At 30.5% G+C, this 23,453-nt stretch overlaps 2 protein-coding genes and 2 long non-coding RNA genes across 7 annotated transcripts; 2 read left to right on the forward strand and 2 right to left on the reverse strand.

Annotated features, from left to right (window-relative positions):
• Positions 1-2,242: 2,242 nt before the first annotated feature.
• LOC108741155 lies at positions 2,243-14,004 on the forward strand. Of its 2 annotated transcripts, none has more exons than XM_018475841.1 (4): positions 2,243-2,323; positions 9,479-9,611; positions 12,581-12,760; positions 13,343-14,004. In XM_018475841.1, exons 2-4 carry the CDS (start codon positions 9,479-9,481, stop codon positions 13,723-13,725), a joined length of 696 nt encoding a protein of 231 aa, XP_018331343.1. In that variant the 5' UTR covers positions 2,243-2,323; the 3' UTR covers positions 13,726-14,004. The 2 variants fall into 2 exon arrangements, with proteins under 2 accessions (XP_018331343.1, XP_018331342.1); XM_018475840.2 differs by having other exon boundaries at positions 2,300-2,461.
• Positions 14,005-14,209: 205 nt separating this feature from the next.
• Positions 14,210-17,931, reverse strand: LOC108741154 (uncharacterized protein PF11_0207-like). Its single transcript, XM_018475839.2, has 5 exons — positions 17,753-17,931; positions 16,798-17,480; positions 16,424-16,706; positions 15,651-16,349; positions 14,210-14,529 (listed from the first exon to the last, which is right to left on the reverse strand). Exons 1-5 carry the CDS (start codon positions 17,825-17,827, stop codon positions 14,458-14,460), a joined length of 1,812 nt encoding a protein of 603 aa, XP_018331341.1. The 5' UTR covers positions 17,828-17,931; the 3' UTR covers positions 14,210-14,457.
• A 311-nt stretch (positions 17,932-18,242) lies between these two features.
• On the forward strand, positions 18,243-19,094 carry LOC108741145. 2 transcript variants are annotated; one of them, XR_001938463.1, is made up of 4 exons: positions 18,243-18,524; positions 18,592-18,721; positions 18,794-18,917; positions 18,986-19,094. It is a non-coding gene; the product is annotated as an uncharacterized LOC108741145 (long non-coding RNA). The 2 variants fall into 2 exon arrangements; XR_001938462.1 differs by having other exon boundaries at positions 18,244-18,721.
• Positions 19,095-21,065: 1,971 nt separating this feature from the next.
• On the reverse strand, positions 21,066-23,447 carry LOC108741143. Of its 2 annotated transcripts, none has more exons than XR_001938461.2 (4): positions 22,608-23,447; positions 21,881-22,177; positions 21,704-21,812; positions 21,066-21,506 (listed from the first exon to the last, which is right to left on the reverse strand). It is a non-coding gene; the product is annotated as an uncharacterized LOC108741143 (long non-coding RNA). The 2 variants fall into 2 exon arrangements; XR_001938460.2 differs by lacking the exon at positions 22,608-23,447 and adding an exon at positions 22,321-22,558.
• Between the last annotated feature and the right edge of the window lie 6 nt (positions 23,448-23,453).

Genomic DNA, 23,453 nt, shown 5'->3' on the forward strand with positions numbered 1-23,453 from the left:
GATTATTGTAAAGTTAAAGAGAGCACAGCATGAAGATAATGAATTAGCTAATATTTTTGTGTTAATAAGAAATTGTAAAACTAAGGAATATGAGATAAGAAATGATATTTTATATAAAATTGTAAACGATGAATTTTTAATAGTTGTACCAAATTGTATGCAGATGCAAATTATAAGACGTGCACACGAGAACGGTCATTTCGGAATTAATAAAACCGAGGCTCTCATAAAACGCGATTATTGGTTTAAAAATATGCGAGAGAAAGTTGAGCATGTCATAAAAAATTGTATAGATTGTATTTTAGTCGAAAAAAAACAAGGAAAGCAGGAAGGTCTATTGCATGCAATAAATAAAGGTAGCGTACCGTTAGACACGTATCACATTGACCACTTGGGCCCTATACCGTCAACAAAGAAATCATACCGTTATTTATTTGTTGTCACTGATGCATTTTCAAAGTTTGTATGGATATACCCAACACGTTCAACAGACACAGCTGCCGTAATTGATCGGCTAAAGAGACAGTCCGCAATATTCGGTAATCCCAGAAGAATTATCTCAGATCGAGGGACGGCATTTACCTCAGAAGCATTTAACGAATATTGCAAAATAGAAAAAATCGAGCACGTATGTATTACAACAGGTGTACCTCGAAGCAATGGACAGGTCGAACGAGTAAACAGGACGCTTATTCCATTATTAGCAAAGTTGTCAGCTCCGAAACCCGAAGAATGGTATAAACATGTAAATACCGCACAAAAGTACTTGAACGCTACAATTCATCGCAGCACCAAAAATACCCCTTTTAAACTTCTAATTGGTACTGACATGCGTTTGAAGAGTGATGAACGTATACGTGAGATCATTGAAGAAGAATGGACAAAAATGTTCGACGAAGAACGAGACGCTATACGTGTTGAGGCAAAAGACAAAATTGCCCAGATGCAGGATGAAAATAAGAAATCTTTTAACAAAAAGCGTAAAAAGGCAAAACATTACCAAGTGGAGAACCTCGTCGCAATAAAACGGACACAATTTGGGCCAGGTTTGAAAATGTATCCCAAGTATTTAGGTCCATACCGTATAAATAAAGTCCTGCGTAACGACCGCTACATTGTGAGCAAAGTAGGTAATCATGAAGGGCCGCGCGAGACATCAGTGTCAGCTGACCACCTGAAACCGTGGGCACAATATGATGAAAATCTTCCTAAATTCAATCGAGAAAGTAAAATACCTGAAACTGACGACGAAAATGAAACAGACGATGATGCTAACATCTGAGGCCAGATGTAATGCAGGATGGCCGAATGTAGTATGCAGACGTGCCTTAGAATAAGTTAGTTGTTAATGTTTAAATTTTAAGTTGTTATAGTCGTAAGAATTATTTACTAATTTCTAGGAAAATGTACATGTAGCAGCCAGGTCCTCGGACCCAACCCTGTCGTAAAGTTTATTACCGTTGCTTAAAGAAAAAGACCTCTGGGACGGTCAAGAAGTACCGATTACTGTACAATTTTAAAAAGGACGGAATCGGGAGTCTAAGAACAACCCTCGAAAAGGTTAGACGTCGTGAGGGCTTGGCTCATTCATGTAAAACTTCCATGTTCTGTTAACTTAATCTTATTCATCTTATAACTTGTTTCTTTTAATAAATCGTTATATTTACACGTCCCTGTTAACGTTACTGTTATATCCCTACATGTGTTTGTGTCAGTAATTGTAGGGCCATCAGTCTGAAGATCAAACCTGGCACTAACCAAAAGTTTTTTGAATCTAATAACATGCATAGAGTCCAATACATTTCTTACAATCAATTGGCTTTTCTAGAAACTCTATCCATAGGGTTACCAAGAAGAGTTTGAAAAGGGTTTATGTTTGAACTATACGTAATTCGAAAATCAACTGTATGAAAACTACTGTCGAGTCCTCGAGTAAGTCTTGGCTCGTATTGGGTAGTAATAAACTTGTGTCTTTTTGAACAGTTACGGATCTTGAAATGAGATTCTTAAAATTTAAAAGTTTTAAGTTTAAAATACAATTGAAATTCGTACGTTCGATATTGTGTTTAAGCGTTGGGGTTTGAACTTTTTATATTCGAATGTGAAACATTAGAAGAAAGGGGTTTGATACATCAATCAATAAAGTTTTGATCGATTACACCTATCCACGGATAAATGTATTGACTCTATATAGATACAGGTGATACGACAGTATTGCCATCAATATCTGTTCCCACCATGAAAGATCCCCGTTTCGCATCCTATAAATATGACTCTCACTCTTGGTGAGAAGATTTAGTGACCGGTGAGCTTCAAATTTAAGGTAAGGCAGCATTGAGGTGTGTTTGGTGGGTGCATTTTTCTCTTATATTTGCCGACCCAGAGAAAACGTTTTCTTAAGTAGTTCGAACATCGGCATCGCATCGTTTCTTTAATTCATAACATACGATCACCTGCTACGGTAAGTGCCACCAATTAGCATTAAACTTATAACAAATTACGTTTACATACTTAATTATTATTTAATTATTGTATCTACATCCTTAACCTTTTGAAATTGGCGAATAAGTTTTGTTGTTTTCGATACAAGAAGAAAAATGAGAAAACGGTCAACAAATATTTTTCAAAAACATTCTAAATGCCATAATAATAATGTTAATTAAATTTTTATTAAAAATAGGAGCAAATCCTGCGTGACGTGCGATCAATTTTATTAAACACTTACCTATTGAATAATTATTTATTGAATGAACTGTATTCAACTAAATTTGATTGTTTATGATAAAAAATAATACGCTTTTATCATTAAATTTTAACTTAATTAATCGAAAGTGAAAAGTCTGATGTTCAATTCAACCTTGGTAAAGTTTTCTAAACAAACTAATTTTTCACTTTGTGAGATGACTAACTACTGTGCTCTTTGCGGAAAAAAATTATTTGTGATGTTCGAAACTTGCTTACCTTGGTAATTAAAAATGCTACAAAATTAGCCTTTTATTTCAGTAACTAATAACCATCGGCACTAGACATCTAGGAAACTGCTAGATATCTGTTTTTGGCGAACAGTTATACTTAATTACAATTATTTAAAATAATTCATTACTTAATAATGCGACAAATGCTGGTGAGTGTATATAAAGTTGAGATTTATTAGGATTCTACTCGATGAATGTTTTTTAAATAATTTTTTATTAGTTTGTTTACTTTCACGAATTTAGTGTTTACATTAATATAAAAATCGATAACAAAAAACATAGTTTTATAACAATTATTAATAATTAATATAAACATACTCCTAATTTCTATACACATTCGTATAAAGGAGCAGCCGAAACTATTGGGCCGATTTGAATGAAATTTTTGGAATCATTTTCTGACTATTACACAGGAATACAATCAGAACGAATTTTCCGAAAATCACATTCTAACGAGTTAAAACAAAAAATTGTTTTGTTAGACTTTGGCTTCGTCTGGGGTCAGTTCCTAGGTATTATGTAAGATTAATAAGCTATTGTGATGTCGATCAATCCTGTGGATTTTTAATAAGTAAGGGTCAAGTCAATCAATTTTATAAGAAAGCGATGTTCTGTACAACTTTTTATAGCTCCATCGTATTTTGTTTATTTTTATAACCAAATAATGAAATAGTTAACAATTTCAAATATTTCTTTTAACGAAAGAAGAGGCCTTCAAACTCTACCAGAAAAGTTAATAATATTGTTTGAAGTCGTTGTCCTTTTGCTTCCTACAGGAAATCTACTTGGTACCATATAGAAGTATTCTCATTATTTCAATCAACATTTTCCTAATAGCAACAATTATGCTCGTATTTTCTCACACTCTTATAAACAAATAGCAACGAATCCATAAGAATTAAATACACCTTTGTGTTTTGTCTTGCATTATCTCACACGGTTGTAATTCTTTTGCAAAAGTTTCGTTCTTAATTATTTGCAGTTTACGTAACGTTCAACATTCAATTCAACTACTTTTTTCGATGTTTATTAGAACAGACGGATGAATATTCAGTTATTGTTCATCTTTTTGCTTAATTGTCACTCTAAAATTAATTAATGTATCTATTCTCAGCCGGATTTTTGCATAGAATTAATTTTAATTTTAGATATAACTTACGAATAATTAGCTGCCTAGGCGGTTTTGGATAAATAATTATTGATTGATTTTGATTATTGAAAAGTCGACACATATAGACTGGAACAATTGATTGAACTGACTCCTACATTGCGTACATGAAAATTAGTTCAATTAAAAATGAAAATTAATGGATTCTTCAGAAAACGACTAAGTTTTTTAGCATTTGTTCGAACTTTCTTTTGTTGGTCTCATTTAGCATCTGTATAATATTGTATACACATGTACATATTAAGAGTAATAGGTATATTTAAGGGTGTTTGGGAGGTACAATCGGAGACAAGAGTACTTAAAAATAGAAATTCGTGTTTAATTAGGTTTTGCAGCATATCATGAGGTAAATAAATACTATCTATACTAAAAAAAAGTATACGGTTTAAGAGAAAACTTGGCTGTGAATATTCCTTGATTTCTACTTCGAAACAAAAAAATATTTAGTTTCATTCTTTATTATTAATAATATTATCATTATATTATCAAGTAAAAACGAGATTTTCAGCTAATTTTTCAATTTTTCCTCGATAACCATTTAGTAAATTTGAATAACCTTACGCTAAACTGATTCTCCAGAGTTCAAGTTACTTATTATAAAAGTTTGAAATTTCTGGTAGCTTTTTTTCTGTTAATAAAAATAAATTTAATCTGTTCGGTTAACGAATCTCAATAAAATGACGTGTAAAATTACAATTTTTTAAAATTTCAACAACTTTTTAACGATTTAGTGAATCGATTTGTAATTTTTACAGGAGTTTTAGAATTGAATGAGGAACGTTCTTCAAAATTTTTATTTGCCTCGTAGCATTTTGACATACCTCCCAAACATCCTTAAAGAAAAGAAGTAGCGTTGACAAGTGCTTTATAAATAAGTGGTAAATGTTCCTTGTGCAAATGTAAAAATACTTCGAGCAACCTTACAAGGACCTGAGTTGCATGAATAATCGTGAACTCGTCGAACCGAATAAGGTGAACTCGTTTCATTTCTTTCATTTCTTTTCGTAATAATAACGACTGCGTGTAATGTAGGTTCAGGTATATTGGGATCACACTTTAATTTAAATAGAAAATGCTGTAATTTATTAATTAATTTTTTTTAATTGATACTTCATAACTGGGAAGCTTTCCGGCTGATCGTGGACATTTGTCGACTTTGACAACTTTTTTTCTTTTTTCTTTGCGATGTTACCGGATTTTTTTTTTTTGCTCTGTATATTGGACCTATGTATCATGCATCTGCATGGCGCCTATCATCGTGTCCCATGCCTTGCATCATCATCTAGATATATTACGATTTGTATTTTGATGTCGTAAGAAGTACATATGGATTTGTTTAATCGTTATGAAATAGTCCATGTAAAAGGACGTGCTGGATCATTTCATTCTCTTCACGTTTATACTTGCGCAAAGAAAATGTACACATAAAATACATATCTATCTCAACGATGTGAAGCACCTTTAAGATTTATTGGATGCATATGTACATACGTATTACGGAAGACCTTGATTAATAAAAGGTCTTTTTTGGAACAGTCGTGGAGTCATAAAAAACTTACCATAAAGGAAGAAAAATTAGTCAAAGGACACTAGAGAACGACCAGTATCATCAAGAGAAATACTGACGCTACAAAATGTTTAACAGAATTACAAATAATGGTTTTATTAGGGGTGCTACTATACCATGTCTGGAATATATTTATTTATCAAGAAACTTTGAAAACTGTCCCAAACTAACGGAACTCTGGATATCTTTTTAACAAAGCGTAACACACCGCTCACAAGCTTTAAATTGCATTTATTATTGGACTTATTCTTATGACTGAAGGTATTTGTTCGGATTTTCCTGTAGGTACCACGTCAAATTTTTCAAAAGTCAATGTTTGATCGAACGTTACATCACACTATGTCACGACTTTAGTCCGTTTCTGAGATGAGATCTCATTAAATTCTTGTATTACGTACTCTGAAACTCGACCCTCTTGTTACGGACATGTGACAACCGCAACACTTCTGTTTCGTAATTAAATCTCCCACATTGTTTAACTATATACTTATTATGTATAATCAGATATTGAAATGCCACGAGTGATTTACGTACACAATTCAAAAATACCCGCTGTTTGTATTAAAACGAATTTTGCAATTTTAAGTGGGAATTCGCGTTGAGAGTTTTGACCTAAACTTAATCAACGTTGAAAGCACAACTATGATTTTTTTTGCCAATTACTGAAGTTATCACTGTAAAATTAATGTAAACAGAACAAGAAGTCACTATTTACGTACTTCCCTGATCAGGTGATAGTGTTCTCATCTTAGATTAGATAGGAGAAGGGACTTTGATAGTTTAAAACGTAACAGGGCAAATTTTCATTGGAACCTTATGGGCTAGTAACAAACTTTTAAATGCAAATGTTAATGAATAATTTGGAGAGGAAGATAATTTTAGTAGTTTTGGTTAGGACACTCTTTCTTCCTATTTGAGATTTCGAGATCGAAATTTCATTCATCGCAAAATATGTACGTACTAAAACCTACTGGTCCTTTAAGGTCATGATGTGGTCACGTTCACGTTATGTATTACGTTTGCAGTTATTGGTTAAAGTAAATTTAATTAGTGTCAACATTTTATACTTAATACATACTTTGGAATCCGAAGTAAGTAATAAATTGTTTCCTTGACATTTAATTTTAGTATTAAAACATTATTTTATATCTAATGGTTTTAAAAGGGTCAAAGTTTGCTTCACTTACGTATCAAAAATTCCAAACAGACTTGAGAATAAAAGTTCTTACTTTGAAATTGAAGATGCATAAAAAACAGTGAATGGACAACTGGTTTTGTTTAAATCTTTTTACCTGAATTCAATTCATGGTCAATTTCAATGTGCAATTTAATTGTAAAGTTTTGTAACGTAAACTGGTAATCTTTTTGATTAATAGATTACATTACATTAGTTAGGGATGTGGGATGTTTCAGGGTGGAAATTAGTGGAAGTGCATGTTCAGCCAGTCTTAAGACTGACGATCTTATGATGATGAATAGATTTTAAAATAACTGATTACATAAAACAGAAAAAAGATCGTCAGTGGACCAGTCCTTATTTGAAAAGATCGATCTTTCGTTTCCTATCATATCATTACTGATCTTTCCATAGGAGTTGAATAAGGAAATGGCAGAAAAAACAATCGTATCCATTTACGAATCATCAACAATAACATTTCGTAACTATTAGCTATGTGTGTTCATGCATATGTGCGTCTATTTGCTTTAAAATGAATGAAGTCGCGAGTGAAATCGTACAGGTTGTGCGAAAGCACTACTGACAACTATTATACGTAAGTATGGGATTGCAGATCGTATCTCGACAATCTTTTCTGACCCAGTGAACTTAAGTACCAACGTGTTGTGGATCTAGGTAAATCATTGGATTGAAATGCAGTAATGCTTTAAAGATGGGTAGCCAATAATAAATAAATAATTAAATAAACTATTAGACAATGGCTTAGACAAAAAATAACGATCGACACCGCAAATTTTATCAAAATGTTTATGATGATTCTTCGTTTCATTTTTGTGATAAAAAGGTGTGCTAAAAGACTATTCTGAGTAATATGCGTAAGAAAACTTTGAAGTATTAGAATCAGCAGAAAATCGCAGTTTCTAAAATAAATAAACGAAATCTACAATCTATTTTATAGTCACACCCATTTCATTTCCATACGGATCTTTTCCGGGGCACCGTTTATTCGAGAGTAGTTCGTCATTTGCATTCTAGACCAGGACAGGGACGTCAACATGTGTTTAAACAATTGAAAACAAGCGACGATATTTTATTCTGTTTTGTTAATGTGTATGCACCAGGAGTACGTGTGACATGCTTGCAATTATAAATCGTTACCTGGTGTTTACCGATTCTTTTGCTAAAACTTCATGCTTTTGAATCAACTTTTTAGATTACACAGACAAACGAAACTGGACGAAACACGTGTCCACGTTTTGTCCTGGCATTTGAAAATTTGTCCTCTTGGTTTAATTATTGTTTAGTCTACTTTTATATCCTTATTTTTAATCCTAATTATTCCCACCAGTTAACATTAATCTATTAACACACCCAATTTGACATTAAATGGTTTCAAATTACTTAATGTAAAACATGAAAGAGCAAATCGCCTGTTTCATCGGCAACTTCTTCTATCATTAGACAAGTGCCATTAATCAATTGAAAGAATGTCCCTGCTGGATACCCTTTACGTAATATGAAGTTAAGGTGATCGAAGAAAAAAGTGTTTCGATATTAAAATTTTGACCACGAACTTGGATTAGAATTCGAATTGGATAAAGGCCAACATGAAATGTAAATTTAATAGTTTTGTTGTATATCCTATGCTAATTAAATGATGCAGTATACGACATCTTTTTGGTATAATTTTAAAATAAATAAAAGACCAGTATTCGGTTTATAAATATTTAACATGGATAGGTAAAAAAGAGAAATGTTACGATCACTTATATGGGGAAAGGTAGACAAATAGAAGAAATAAAAATTTGCCTCAAAAGACCACTAACTATAAAGATAATTTTGTATAATATAAAAGCGCGTTAAGGTGTTGTAAAAGGTGACATATCTTTTGTTAAAAATGTGTTTTAGCGAAATCAAAAGAAATTTCGTGACCTTTTTAAACAATTTTCGGATTTGGACACACAAAATTTTGTTATTTACAGTGATTCAAGTCAATCATAATTTATATGATATAGAAGCGCGCCAAGGCGTCGTAAAAGGTGACATTTTTTCTCAAAAACGTGTTTTTATGAAATCGAAAGAAATGGTTTATAATTTGGCACCTTTTTAATTAATTTTTAGACTTGAATGCACAAAACTTTGCTCTTTACAATGATTCAAGTCAATTTTAATTTGTATGATATAAAAACGCGTCAAGGTGTCGTAAGAGATGACATATCTTTTTCCGAAAATTTGTCTTTATGAAATCAAAATAAATGGTTCATATATCGGCACCTTTCTAATCAATTTTCAGATTTAGACGATCTTTACAGTGATTCAAGTCAATCTTGATTTGAATGACATAAAAGCACGTTAAGGTGTCCTAAAAAGTGACGCATCTTTTGTCAAAAATGTGTGTTAATAAATCGAATGAAATGGTTCATATTTCGACACCTTTCTTAACAAAAAAAAATCAGATCGGTTAATTTGAAAATACGAAAAGAAAAATGCTTGATTCTTTGAGTTTCGATTCATTGAGCTTAGTGAGAAGTACAAAGATTTAATAGCTTTACATGCTTCTAAGTTTTAACTTTATTTTTTTATTGTTTCAGATGAGGATATTTACCACACTGGTCGCCTTCGCGGTGGTGACATTCTCAAATGTAGTTTTAGGTCAATTAAGGTCGCCTTCCAACAGACCAGGACGGTTTTTAGCACTGCCCAATCCACAAAAATGTGCAAATAGTAAGTCTCATACATTATTATTAAAATAGGAAACTCTTGTATGATTGTTTTATTCAAGATATTAAACATAATTATAATTGCTATTCAAACAAGGTGTAGCAAATGATGTAACAAGTGTAAGAAGCACTTGAAGATTCTTGTTAACCTGCGGGTTAATTCGAGATAGGTCACAGATCATTATTGCCATAGTCTAAGCATAGAATTTCACACATTTGCGAAATATTCTGCATTTTATTGACCTGCGGACAGTCGTGTAATGTGCAAAATTTACGATTTTCTATTTGCATATATGCACATAGCTTCTCATTTCTCATAATAGTTCTTTCTTCATTCTTATCTTATATTGTATGCAGTGACCTTTAATGAAAAGATCGTCATTTGTTCATGGCAATTTTATCTACGCTAATTTATCAAGAGGAATGTCTCTGGATCTACTGTACCTATTTTAAAAATACCTCGACTAGTAAAAAGATATACTACCCCAAAGTAGTATAAGATAAATTTTATTCAAATAAAAGTAAGTTGTAGTTCGAGATCTCAATATTTATGAATGTAATTGTCCACAGAAGAAATTAGGATACTTTCGAACGAAAAACTTAGCATATATTCTGCTAATGACTTAATCATTTTATAGTATCTTATAGGCAGATTAATTGTGTGAATATCCTGAACTATTTACAGAAATTAAGAATTTAAATCATGTAACATTTACTAGTTAGTTGTTGAGTTCTAAGGTATAGGTACATTTTTTTAAACATTTACAGTGTTTATAAATTGTTAATTAATTTCACTTATAACATTTTGGAAAAACCCCCTTGTTTGTTTAAAATTGTGCTGAATCCTTAAAAATATTTTCAGCATTGTTCGTGACTTAAATATCTTTTGATTGTTTGGCATTAATTATTATTCATTTATCGTGTGCTTAATAAGACTTAGTGTAGAACTATTTAAGAAAACTGACAAGTATCACGACGATGAACATTTTATTTGTAAAATTCCTTTCGTTCAAGGATGACAGTAGTTGTTAGGTCGACACATAAAGACAAATAAAGAAATGTTAAGGAACTGATTTTATTCCGAGGACCTAGAAGGTCGGTCACACACAAGTTTAGCAAATAATTTTTTATGGGGCCACAAGAAAAACATTCTATTTTAACACGGTATAAAAGAAACGCAAAACTTTATTCAACAAATACAAAAATACGTAACTTATAAGTACGTATTTTATTCGATAGGTAATCCACAACAATTATTTTGCTTTACAGTGGTTTCATCAGGTTCATTACCACATTTTCATCTTGTGTTTACAAAATTTCAAATTATTATCCTAGTTAATATTGGTTGGATCTTATAGAACCTTGAAGAAAATCCTTGTTAAACATGTACGTGTCTGAAGTAATATACACCTCGATACATCTTGAAATATTTTTCCAAGTACTTTTTTTACACAATTATTGTATAATATTGCATTTGGTATGTGTTATACAACATTTCTCATTAAGTGTACTTGTTTTTGGGTTTTCTCCATACAAAAATAAAATAAACTTGAACGAATTACCAAAGTGACGTAATAAAAATTAAACATCTCGAGTGCCAAGTGAACTTTCTTCATGTGAAAGTTGTCATGAATTTGCTGATGCTAAATAATTTAATGTCTTTTTATACATACACAGCTTCTCTCACAAGTTGTTAACTACCCAAACAAGAATATATTCTTGGGCAATACTTAAAGAAATCTGTTTTAAGATTAAAACAATTAAAAAACAAACTCTCATAATAATTTACTATTAAATAAATAAATTATGTAAGGATTTAGATAACATCAATTTTTTTTTTGTTGTTTTCGTAAGGAGAAATTATTTTTAATTGACTCAACAATTTTACTTAAAACATCCCGGTACTTTTAGGCATGTAGGTAGCGTAATAATGATTATTTTCGGTGTTTTTTTTGAGTTTTCTACACATATAGACAAATGTACCTATCATATGACACCACTTATGATACCTTTTCAGCGTAAAAATTACACCAAAATACACGCTTTTTTATGGCGTACACGTGCGAGACGTGTAACCAATCTTTCCGCAATCTTTTTTAAAAATAATTTACAATTAGATATGTTTTGTTATTGCAATTTTATTAAAATTATTAGTAGCATTAATAACTTTATTTTATTTTGTTGTCTATTGTCTGAGTAATTAATGTACTTACCGGTTTCTTAATTGCAATTAGCGGCAGGTATGTATCTCCTTATTAAGCATTTTTTTTTCTAAATTAAAGTCTAAAATTGTTAATTAAACGATGAAAAGTGCTTAGATGCGAAGCGAATGAAGATGATTAGTAAATATTTGGTTCCTTTTAAAACGTTGTCTTACTAATAGTATATTAGATAATTAATTAAAATCTGTTTGATCTTTGAACTTTTACCGCTGCTTAAGAAAATATTCCTTCCTGCAAACGGTTAGGTGCCTATACTAGAGCCTCAGGTTTAATGATTTTCAGTTTGACTTGTTCAATTCGGTATGCTAATGTTATTTACAATATTACAATACACGACCGTATAATTTCTGTGTGTTAACTCATCATTTTGTCTTGTCTCTCGTAATAACAGACTAAAATAATAACAGGCTTATAGGAGTAGAAGCCAAATTGTGTAATAATTACCTTCATAAATATCAACGTGATTAAGAATTGAGTAATATCGTTGCCTTTTTGAGAATTTGAAAACAAACGTGAAATATTTGATAGGCAATTCGAAAAGGTATTTGTTTTTGAAAAACATTTCTAATTTATATCGAAAAAAAGAAAAAGATACGTAATAATTATATTAACGTGTTGTAAGTATTAATCTTATTAATAAGTTTCTAGGTTTATTATAGATAGGTACCATAAATGTTGTCGGGAAGTTGGAATATAAATCATTATAAAATATTTGTGTGAGGTATAACATTCGTTTTTTTTTTTATTTCAGGACCTAAGCAATTCTTCTTTAGAGGTCACAATTACTTTTATAGTGGACATGTTCCTGCGTTAGCGAATAGAAGAGTGGATTGGTTAGATGGAAGGAATATTTGCAGAGAATATTGTATGGATTTGGTCTCTTTAGAAACTCAAGAGGAGAATAATATGATTTTCAGATTGATACAGCAAAGTAAGGACCATTATTTACTTGTTGGTATATAATAATAATACAGGGTATTTATACACGTTAATTCATTTTAAAAAAATCTAAATGACAACCTTATATGTTTTTATTTGGAAGACTATAAATCCACTGACTTTACTTTAAATCGATTTTGATTTAAAACCTTTCTGTGGAAAGCACATGGAATATTGATACCAAAAAACTTGAAAAAAAAATTTAATGGCGCGTTAATTTTGTCCAAGTTTTTATTTAATAAATAAATTAATTAAACTTTATGAACCTTTATAGTATTTGGAATCAAACAGTTGAAATTTTTAATGTTTAATTTTATGAAAATATCTTTAAGTGACTTTAGTACCTGCGTAAAACATTTTCAAGTTTAGAGTAATGATCCTAACAAGTTATTTGCAAATGAGAATTGAATTTCCTACAAAATGACTTAGAGCAGAATTCCTTTCCACGAAATTTGAATGAAGAAATTATTTTTTATCTTGTATTGTTACAGAAAACCTTTCATATGTTGGACATCACTTATTTTCTTGTTTGGAATGGTTTTTGACCCATTATTAATTAATTATCTAATTTTAGACGATGTTCCCTATATTTGGACATCAGGTCGTCTATGCGACTTCAAAGGATGCGAAAATCGTCCAGATTTGGAACCCAAGAACATATTGGGTTGGTTCTGGTCTGCAAATCGTGAAAAAATGGCCCCCACGAACCAGGTCCCTAACGGATTTAGTTACAACCCTTGGTCTCGTACAGGACACAAGAAACAGCCCCAACCTGACAATGCAGAATTCGAAATCAACGGAACGACAGAATCATGTCTGTCTGTCCTGAATAACGTCTATAATGACGGTATTGCGTGGCATGATGTTGCCTGTTACCACGAAAAGCCTGTCGTTTGTGAAGATTCCGAAGAATTGTTGAATTACGTTGCTGCCACCAATCCAGGAATTCGTCTTTAAAGTTTTACTTTAATTCGTTTTCCATTTTAGCAGTAATTGTCTTTTGTAAATTTCTATATAGGTACATACATACGTATTTATTTTTTAGTAAAGGAAAAGGAGAATGTATAAAGAAAGTACCTTTTTGTGTATCATAATGCATCTGCTTATGCAGATAGTTATAAAAAAGAACTTTAACAAATTTTTCCTCAGTAATTTATGAAAATGGTTATTTTTTTATTACCTATAAGTAGTCGATTTTAATAAAATAAATGCACCCCGATTTCTTATGAAAATCAAGACATGATGTAATTTGTCAATTTCTGATGCAAAATAAAATACCCACCACCCTTTTAATCAACACATAACGTAAATAAGTATTAAAAGTTACTTTCAGTTTTACTTATTATCAATTTAATTAATTTTATTTTCCCTTATAAGATAATAAGAAGACTAGGTACTCTAAAGTTGCCTTGTTTTAATTAATTTTCAGTATTAGTGGCAATATTTTTAATTATGATTCAGTATCTAACTTAAATTTTTATTCAAATTAAATGGATTAAAAAATACACATTAAATGAAACAATATAACATTTCTTAAAGTATACAACGGAACAATTATTTAACATTTTTGTCAAGATTTAAGTACCTATGTACCTAATGGGTTACAAAAACTATTTGAAAATAAAAAGTAACAATTATTGATGAATCGAAATTAATAAGTAATTCTTAATTAATAAAGAATATTCTCACTTATTTTCTACTTTTCCTTTTTCCCCATTTCTCGTCCTCTGGTCGTCTCTCTTTTTTCGGATTTAGCTTCATCTATGCAAAAAATTAAAGTATTTTGTTGTCTTAAAAAAGCTGACAAACTAATTGATATGAGAAGAAAAAACAGTATATAATTTTCAATTCTGATAACACTAAATTGTATGTACTTATATGAAATTCGAAAAGAAAAACATTTTTAAAGAGCAAAGTTGGGCAAAGCTCTCATCAAACCAATTGAAGCTTACAATCCTTACTTAAAGTGCTTTAGTTATGCAACTTCAATTACATTTTAAAATCCATGGACTTCAAATTACCAATTACTTCATAAGCAATTAGATTTAAGTCTCTAATAATGACTTTGAAAGTGCCTAAAGCACTTTGAAAGAGATTGAAGCCATTTAAATTGCAAATGAAAAGGCATCAGTTAACTTTGAAAGGGCTTAAAGCCTTTGCTTTGAAATGCAAATTACGGATCACTATCATAAAGTAATTCGTTATCAGTTGCTTCTTCATGAAATGACTTCAAATACAAGAATGGAAGCACATTTTAAAGTTCAAAGCATCAATGCTTTGCCCATCTCTGACTCTGTGGTGTCTAATATTTAAATAAATTGTAACAGTAAGTGGTCAGAAAAGAAAAAAATAGTACAATAGTAGCACTAAATTGTATGTACATGTAATAAAATAGATTTATAAAGAGCAAAGCTGGGCAAAACCCTCATCCAATGAATTGAAGTGGAAGCTTATAATCCTTACTTAAAGTGCTTTGGTTATGCAACTTCTATTACACTTTAATATCCAAGGACTTCAAATTACCAATTATTTCATAAGCAATTGCATTTAAATCTCTAATAATTCTTAAAGCACTTTCAAAGAGATTGAAGCCATTTGAATTACAGATGAAGGCACCAATTATTCAATTGGAAAATTCAAAAGGTACTTAAAATTGAAAGAGCTTAAAGCCCTTTTTTGAAATACAAATTATTATAGATTACTTTTGTAAAGTAATTCTTTAACTAAGCCACAGTTGGTTGTTCATAAAAGAGCTTAAACTGTAAGGATTGGAAGCACATTCCAGAGCTTTGCCTTGCCACTCTCTATAAAGTGGTAAACTTGAAATTATTTATGTTAGACAATTTACTTGTAAATTATGTTGTTCAAATGTAATATTTTACCTTGCACAGTTCGTCAACTGTTACTGTAAAGGTGTTAACGCTACTGCTGTCGCTGCATTCGTCAAATTTTCTTTTCTTCGGGGAAGTCAGTAATAATTTATAAAAATCGTCGTCCTTTTTATTTGAATATGTCGGTTGAGGAACATCCTGTTTGTCAACTGTACTAACATTCGTCTTTTCTTGTCGTAGTCTCCCATTTTCTTCGTTAGCATCGGTCCATTCGTCATTTGCGAGTTTCAATTTATGCTCCAACTCTTCGGTTTTTGCTATTTCCTTATCGTTAAGCTGTTCGTATTCTGCCATGGCCTCTGCATGGTCTTTTGTAATTTTTTCGTATTCTATTGTGTAATTCCTAATATTTTGATCTTCCTCTGCTTTCTTCGAATCCAGGACTTGAAGGGCGTCCTTTATTTTAGAATTGTAATTGGACATCTCTTCAGAGTAACATTTCTGTTTTTCTTCTAACTGTCTTTTAAAGGAAGATATTTCTTCTTTGATAGCAGCCTTACAGTTTTTCAAACGGTCAGTTTCCTTTTCCATATTCGAAATTTTCAGTGTTATCTCTTCATTTTCTTTAATCATTTCTGTGATTTGCTCTTCTGCTGGCTGATTTTCACATTTTAAAATTGATATTTCTCTCTCCATTATGATCGATTCGTTACTTTCTACTTCAAGTTGAGTTCTAAGCACTAATTGGTCCTTAAAATAAAAATGTATCATGGTTAAAATTTCTTTTAACATTTTTATACAATACTAAAAATCAGTGTACCCACCTGTGCGATTTTTAAACTGTACTCCTTCAACAGTTTGAATTCTTCTTCTTTCTCTCGCATATCCTGAGAATAGATCGATGCTTCATTTTTAAGGGTCGTTATAGATCTTTGTGTAGTTTCTTCTAGTTCCTGTTTCTTTTTGGAAAGTTCTTCAAAGTTTGCTTGTAATTTAGTACGTTCTCTGGCGAGTTCTTCAATTTTTATTTGTTTTTCGCAATTTTGCTTGCTTAATTCGACGCATTTAACATTCAAATCGGAAATTTCTTTTTCTTCCAACTCTTTACTGTAAAATTATTATTTAGGAGATAAAGGATTAAACTACAATTTATTATCGTATGCTTAAAAAATGATTAAAATAGAAATTAAATAATTACATAGTTTCAAGTTGATCAACCGTCTCCTTGAATTTTCCAAGTTCAACGTGGTACTGTTCCTCTTCTTCCTGAATTTGTTTTGTAATTTCTTGTATCTCTTTTGTTTTGTTATCATAACAGTCTTGTAACTGATTATTTTCATTTCTTATCTTTATTAATTTTTCTTCTATATCATCACACTCTTTAGCATTGATTTCTTTGTTTTTTGTAAGTTCATGAATTTTTTCCTGAATTTCTTTTACTTTACCGTTAAGTTCCGCATATTCTTTTTTAACTTCTTTTATAGTTTGTAAATTTATGTCTTTCATATGCATCACCGTATCAGATTTATGCTTTATCTTTTCTTTTAAAGCTTTCAAGCTCTCTCTTAATGTGTTGTCAATGAAAATCTTTTTAATTTCCAATTTTTCTATTATATTCTTGTATTCTTCCTTTTCACATGAAGTCATATACGAACTCTTAGATGCTGTTTCTAATATATCATTAACCCTCGCTGCAACTGTTCTCATCTCAATTATATCTTTTGAAATACAAGATCTTTGTGTCCTATAATTGCTACCTTTTGAACGTAATTCTAAATTGTCGTATTTTAGTTTATTAATTTCGTTTATAATATTAATGTTTAAACGTTTACTTTCATCTATTTTATATTTTGTTTCAGATACATATTCCTTGGATTCTTCCTACACAAATTATAATAATAGTATATTAATGTTTACAGAAGTAAATAATGAAAAATCTACAATCACTTTAAATTTGTAATTTAAGTAATAAAAATAAAAGAAGCACCTAAAAGTTTTACAAACTTTTCGTTTATAATATTTACTTTATTCTTTTTATAGTTTTAATTAATGTGTATTGAAAATCTCCGAATTAATTTTTATTCTTATTACTTCCATTATGTTTTATTAAGAAGTAACGGCTCTTAATTTTAGATTAATTAACTTTAGTTTACCTTAACTTTTTCTGATAGTTGAAGTTCAGAGTAAAATGTCTGTCCGTTTTCATTTTCCTTTACAAAAGTCTCCATTTTTAAACCACTAATAATTATTTTTACGATTTTGAAAATACAAATAGTTACAGCCAAAAACGCAATCAATAATACTAAAAACAATTGTTTAAAGAAAATGTTTCTAAACAGTTACATATAACAAAGAAAGCAAAGCAAGCTTTGTGTTTTTATCATCTCTTTAATCAAAAAAACAGAATGGAGAATGTGAAAATAGACGGTATTAATTTATTAAGAATAATGACCACGTAGGTATCTAATTAATTAAATAACAACATATTTCTTCTATAATTCGCTCATGGTGAAGTGAAATGAACGCAACTTTTGCCGCGTGCGGCCATACTACGCACATGTAATCTATGATGCACATTCTATATTTGTCTATTACTATCTATGAATTAAGTATGTTCCTATTATCTATGGTATGTTCTATATGTATTTTATGCAGCAATGGCAGCAATTGACAATTATGTCATGATTATGTCGTTGACACCTATTTCCATCCTATTTCTTAGACGTTTTATATTATATCTTGTGTTTTAATGGTGTAGCTTGTAGCTAATTGCTTTTTGACCGTTTAGATGATTTAACAGATGCACTGAAGTTAATTTTCATCTTACTAGAACAGCACATCCTACATAATAAGAAGACTGTTGCAACTTGGTTGCAATTTTCAGCATCCTTCAGTTTATGAAATTCGTCAGTAAATATTCATACAGTAATTAGTGCATTAAATTAGAAAAGTACCTTTTTGTTACTAGTTACAGTTATCAACCCTGTTTCAGGTTCTATGATGGATCAGTGGTGCTCATCATTTAAACAGTCACAATCAGATTTAAAGTGTTTCCAATTCTTGTTTGGCTTTCTCTCCACCCTTGTAAAACTTTGGAACGTTGCATGCTGCAGTTAACTAAGGTGAATACATATAAATTTTACAATTAATATTAGTTGTTCTTTATTAATCTATTACCACCCGTTCTGTTTCAGATCAAGAAAGTAGAGATGACAAAGAAGACATAGTCAGAATGAGAAACACTAAAACATGTTATCTTTCTTCCTGTGTTTGCCTTACTCTTTACATTTGGAATGTTGCATTCTGCAGTTAATTAAGGTGAGAATACATGATACAATTAATACTAATTACCCTTTATTAATCTGTTACCACCCTATCTATTTCAGATCATTGGTGCAGAAGACAAACAGGACACCCACATTTGAATGTTTTTTTTTTTATTCAATCTTTTTCTGCATGATTTTTAATTGAATTAATTTTTGGTTTGCATGTTTTCTTTGAATTTGTTTTTATATGAATTTATATTTTATTTTGCATGTTTTTTATTTGAATTAATTGTTTATTTTGCATGTTTCTTGTTTACCCCTTTGCTTAGCTTACTGCATATTCTTCCTAATTTGCTTTGCATTTACCCTACCTCTTCTACATGATTCAATGTTTCCTTATCGTGTTCTTTTCTCTTTTCATCCTTGTGGAACTAGGGAGGGCCTCCCCGAACCACAACCCCAGGGCTTGGCTTTTTAGTTGATCTTAAAAGTGTCTTATACACTTTTCGCGAGTCTACTCTAGCATTACTTCCTTTCATACAGGGTACAGTGGGTTATCTGGAATAGGAGCAATAGGCGACTGCCCAGCTTGCCTTGGCGAAATCTGTCCGATCTTCTCTACCAAAGCTATTAGTATTTGCCATTAGTCCTGTTAATTTTCCACTATTTGCTTTCAGATAATGAGGTATTTCCTAAGAAGAATGAAGGCATCTAATTGTTTTGCTTATTATTGTATTTTCTTTGAAATCTCATTTATTTTCTTGTCTTTCCTTTACAGGTATTTTGTCTGTACTGTATAAACTGTCATATTATAATAATCATACTTAGGCTTGTTAAAATTTTTCTAAATTTATTTTTTTTGAGTGTATTTAAGTGAATTTGAACTTTATTAGTAATTTTAATAATTAGAAGTAGTTTGGATGGATAGGGTGGCTTTAAGGGAAGATGTGGAGGCCACAGAGGGTTAGGGGGCTTTTTTCTCCCTAATCTTGCGTTTAAATAATAATATGACGGTTTATGAATAATATGACACTTTTTATTGTATTTTCTTTGAAATGTTATTGTTTTTCTTGTCTTTCTCTTACAGGTATTTAGTTTTTTAATTTATAAATCGTTAGAAACTATTATTTCTTAGTATATTTTGTATTGTGCAATTGATTGGAATAAATATATTTGTTGTAATAATTGCAAATTGTGTATCTAAATAATAATTGGATTATCATTGTATTATCATTATTTATATTGTAAGTACTATTAGCTTGCAGCAAATTTTCCTTAAACAAATTCTGCTTACTTAAATAGCAGGTGCTGTATAAGAGAAATACAAAATAAATGTGCTTTATAATAAACAGCGTTTGATTTACAAAACAATTATCGTCATTTGTTGAGAAATATATATTAAATAACTGTACTGAAATTAGCTTAGATTAATTTGTTTAGAGTAATTAACATCTAAAAATTGCTGTAGTTTTGGTAGTACTAGCGCCCTCGTACGTTGAGGGGCTGAACTAGATTGAGAAACAGAGAGGAAAACTACTATATAAAGTTGATCCCGCGCTAAAAATGCGAATTCAAAAAAGACCTTTTGCTACTTATGCTCTCCTAATACAAATGTTCAAATTTACGAAAATTTTCAGTTTTGTGGCACATACGAGGTCTGATCAAAAAATAAATAATAAAACCAGAGGTTAAAAAATAGATGAACAATGAAATTTTGAAATTGGAAGTTATTATTTATATTTTGATCAGACCTCGTATGTGCCACAAAACTGAAAATTTTCGTAAATTTGAACATTTGTATTAGGAGAGCATAAGTAGCAAAAGGTCTTTTTTGAATTCGCATTTTTAGCGCGGGATCAACTTTATATAGTAGTTTTCCTCTCTGTTTCTCAATCTAGTTCAGCCCCTCAACGTACGAGGGCGCTAGTACTACCAAAACTACAGCAATTTTTAGATGTTAATTACTCTAAACAAATTAATCTAAGCTAATTTCAGTACAGTTATTTAATATATATTTCTCAACAAATGACGATAATTGTTTTGTAAATCAAACGCTGTTTATTATAAAGCACATTTATTTTGTATTTCTCTTATACAGCACCTGCTATTTAAGTAAGCAGAATTTGTTTAAGGAAAATTTGCTGCAAGCTAATAGTACTTACAATATAAATAATGATAATACAATGATAATCCAATTATNGACTGAATTAATATTTAAATATTATATTTGAGGCAAGAATGCCTCCCTAACTTTCTGTTTCCTCCACATCTCTCCTTGTAGCCACCTTATCCCCCCCAAATGAATCTTAATTATGAATGTGTTAATAAATATGTAATTTGCTTTCAACAATTTTGCTAAAAAACCAATTTAGAAAAGTTTTACCTATCAGCCTAAGCTAAAGTTATATTAGGTAATTCAACAGTTAAGAAACAAATAAAAAAGAAAATACAATAATTGTAGAAGATGTATGAGATGTCTACATTCTTCTTAGGTAATACCTCATTATCTGAAAGCAAATAGTGCAAAATTAACAGGACTAACGGTAAATAGTAATAGCTTAGGTAGAGAAGAACGGACAGATTTCCCCAAGACAAGCTGGGCAGTCGCCTATTGCTCCTATTCCAGATAACCAACTGTACCCTGTAAATGCAAAGCAAATTAGGAAGAATAAGCAGTAAGTAAGCAAAGGGATAAACAAGAAACATGCAAAATAAACAATAAATTCAAATAAACAACATGCAAAATAAGATTGAATAAAATAAAGAAAAAACATTCTAATTGTGGTGGTAATAGATTAATAAAGAGTAATTAATATTAATTGTATCATGTATTCTCACCTTAATTAACTGCAGCATGCAACGTTCCAAAGTTTTACAAGTGTAAAGAGTAAGGCAAATACAGGAAGAAGGGTAACATGTTGTTTTAGTGTTTCTCATTCATCTTGATCTGAAACAAAAAGAGTGGTAATAGATTAATAAAGAGCAACTAAGATTAATTGTATCATGTATTCTCACCTTAGTTAACTGCAGAATGCAACGTTCCAACGTTTTATCAGTTTGGACAGCAAGCCTAACACAGGAAGAATTCTTTCAGTGCTTTTCATTCTATCTATTGTGTAGGCCTTCTTTGTCTTTCTTGCTCCAAAGAAATTAGAAGCTGTTTCTGAATAAAGTAGCCTTTTTTAAATTACATCAGTTCCTACTGCAACTAAGAAGTAGCCAAGTTGTTGACAAAAATCCTTTTCTTGACTATTAGCATCATCTTGTGACCATTATGTTTTTCATGGAGAAAAAGGCACATCATATCTAAAACTGTTGAATGTTTGTTGGTTGTAAAAAACATATAACATTCTTAGTTTAAACAATACATCCAACTGAATTTAACAACAGACAGAATTAATTAAATTAATATGGTTTATGAATTGCATTTAGATTGATATTCATTTAAACATTACCTTATAAAATTATGGAATGATTGAGGTTAACTTTCACCTATAGTAATAGCCATAGATAAGGCGATAGATATATATGCTACCCAACATACACCTCTATATTAAAAAAATCTATACACTAAATTGCTTTTTTAAGTTTTCAGTTTGTTAATTTGATTTACTTATTTTGAACTTTTTAAACGTTAACTTTACTTAACAATGTATGTAGAATGTAAAGTGACCTACAGAAAACCATTTAAGCTTAAAAGACGTGGTTATTTGGAAATTACAGACATTTCAATTTTACTTACATATAAAAAAAACCTTTGTCTACTATTGAGTCCTCTTCCAAGTTCTTCTTTTATGATCACTCATACCTTGATTTCACTGCCTCTGTGTCTTTGTATACAAATGCAGTTCAGTAATGATGTACTTCAGTTGATATTTAAATCTTTTCGTCTCCGGTATCAGTTTTCGTTTCTCTTGCACAGTCACTATTATTTAAATTTATTACTCTGACTACTTCTGATTAACAGCAAGCAAAATAAACATTTAATTTAACAACAGTAGCAACAATAAAACTATTATATTCCTTAAACTGCTTGGACGCAAATGAAAATAACCAACTACTAACAATTTCGAAACATGAACGACTTTAAGTTTAAAACAAAACTTCGAAGTTATCGTTTTATTGATAACTGCGTAATGCATATAAAGTGAATCGTTAATAAATATATGTATATATTATAAAAACATAATATTTACACAAATGACAAAATTGATTAGCAGCGCTATTGAATAAAACATACAGTAAAACAATTTGCCTTAGGTAAAAAAATACGACTAAAGCATTGGCCAAAAAGTGTCGCTTATCAGCACACTTGCAACATTTTTTGGACAAATTAGTTAATAAAGTGACTATTATTAATCATTATTATTAATTATTATTATTATTATCATCGATTTACAATCGACACAGTTAAATTTAGTCAGTGATTTATAATTCTTTTTCAATTTTTTACTCAAGCACTTAAGGGGCTAGCACACATTTCAAGAAATTACGCCTTAAAAAATATTTCAAGCAATTAAAAGCATTCGTCAATAACAACAAACAAAAAGACATTCTCTTTTTCTACTATTTAAAAGTTATTTAAAAA

Source organism: Agrilus planipennis, unplaced genomic scaffold (genome assembly GCF_000699045.2).
Source record: "Agrilus planipennis isolate EAB-ADULT unplaced genomic scaffold, Apla_2.0 scaffold237, whole genome shotgun sequence".
In the NCBI taxonomy this organism is placed as follows: domain Eukaryota; kingdom Metazoa; phylum Arthropoda; class Insecta; order Coleoptera; family Buprestidae; genus Agrilus; species Agrilus planipennis.

What these genes read in the sequence shown, in the direction of transcription:
- LOC108741155 (XM_018475841.1), top strand. Translation starts at nt 9,479, where the DNA reads ATGAGGATATTTACCACACTGGTCGCCTTCGCGGTGGTGACATTCTCA. An exon ending in TCCACAAAAATGTGCAAATA is followed by an intron (nt 9,612 to 12,580) that starts GTAAGTCTCATA and finishes TTTTTATTTCAG; the next exon opens with GACCTAAGCAATTCTTCTTT. An exon ending in TTTCAGATTGATACAGCAAA is followed by an intron (nt 12,761 to 13,342) that starts GTAAGGACCATT and finishes ATCTAATTTTAG; the next exon opens with ACGATGTTCCCTATATTTGG.
- LOC108741154 (XM_018475839.2), bottom strand. Translation starts at nt 17,827, where the DNA reads ATGGAGACTTTTGTAAAGGAAAATGAAAACGGACAGACATTTTACTCT. An exon ending in GTTGATCAACTTGAAACTAT is followed by an intron (nt 16,707 to 16,797) that starts GTAATTATTTAA and finishes ATAATTTTACAG; the next exon opens with TAAAGAGTTGGAAGAAAAAG. An exon ending in ACAGTTTAAAAATCGCACAG is followed by an intron (nt 16,350 to 16,423) that starts GTGGGTACACTG and finishes TTTTATTTTAAG; the next exon opens with GACCAATTAGTGCTTAGAAC.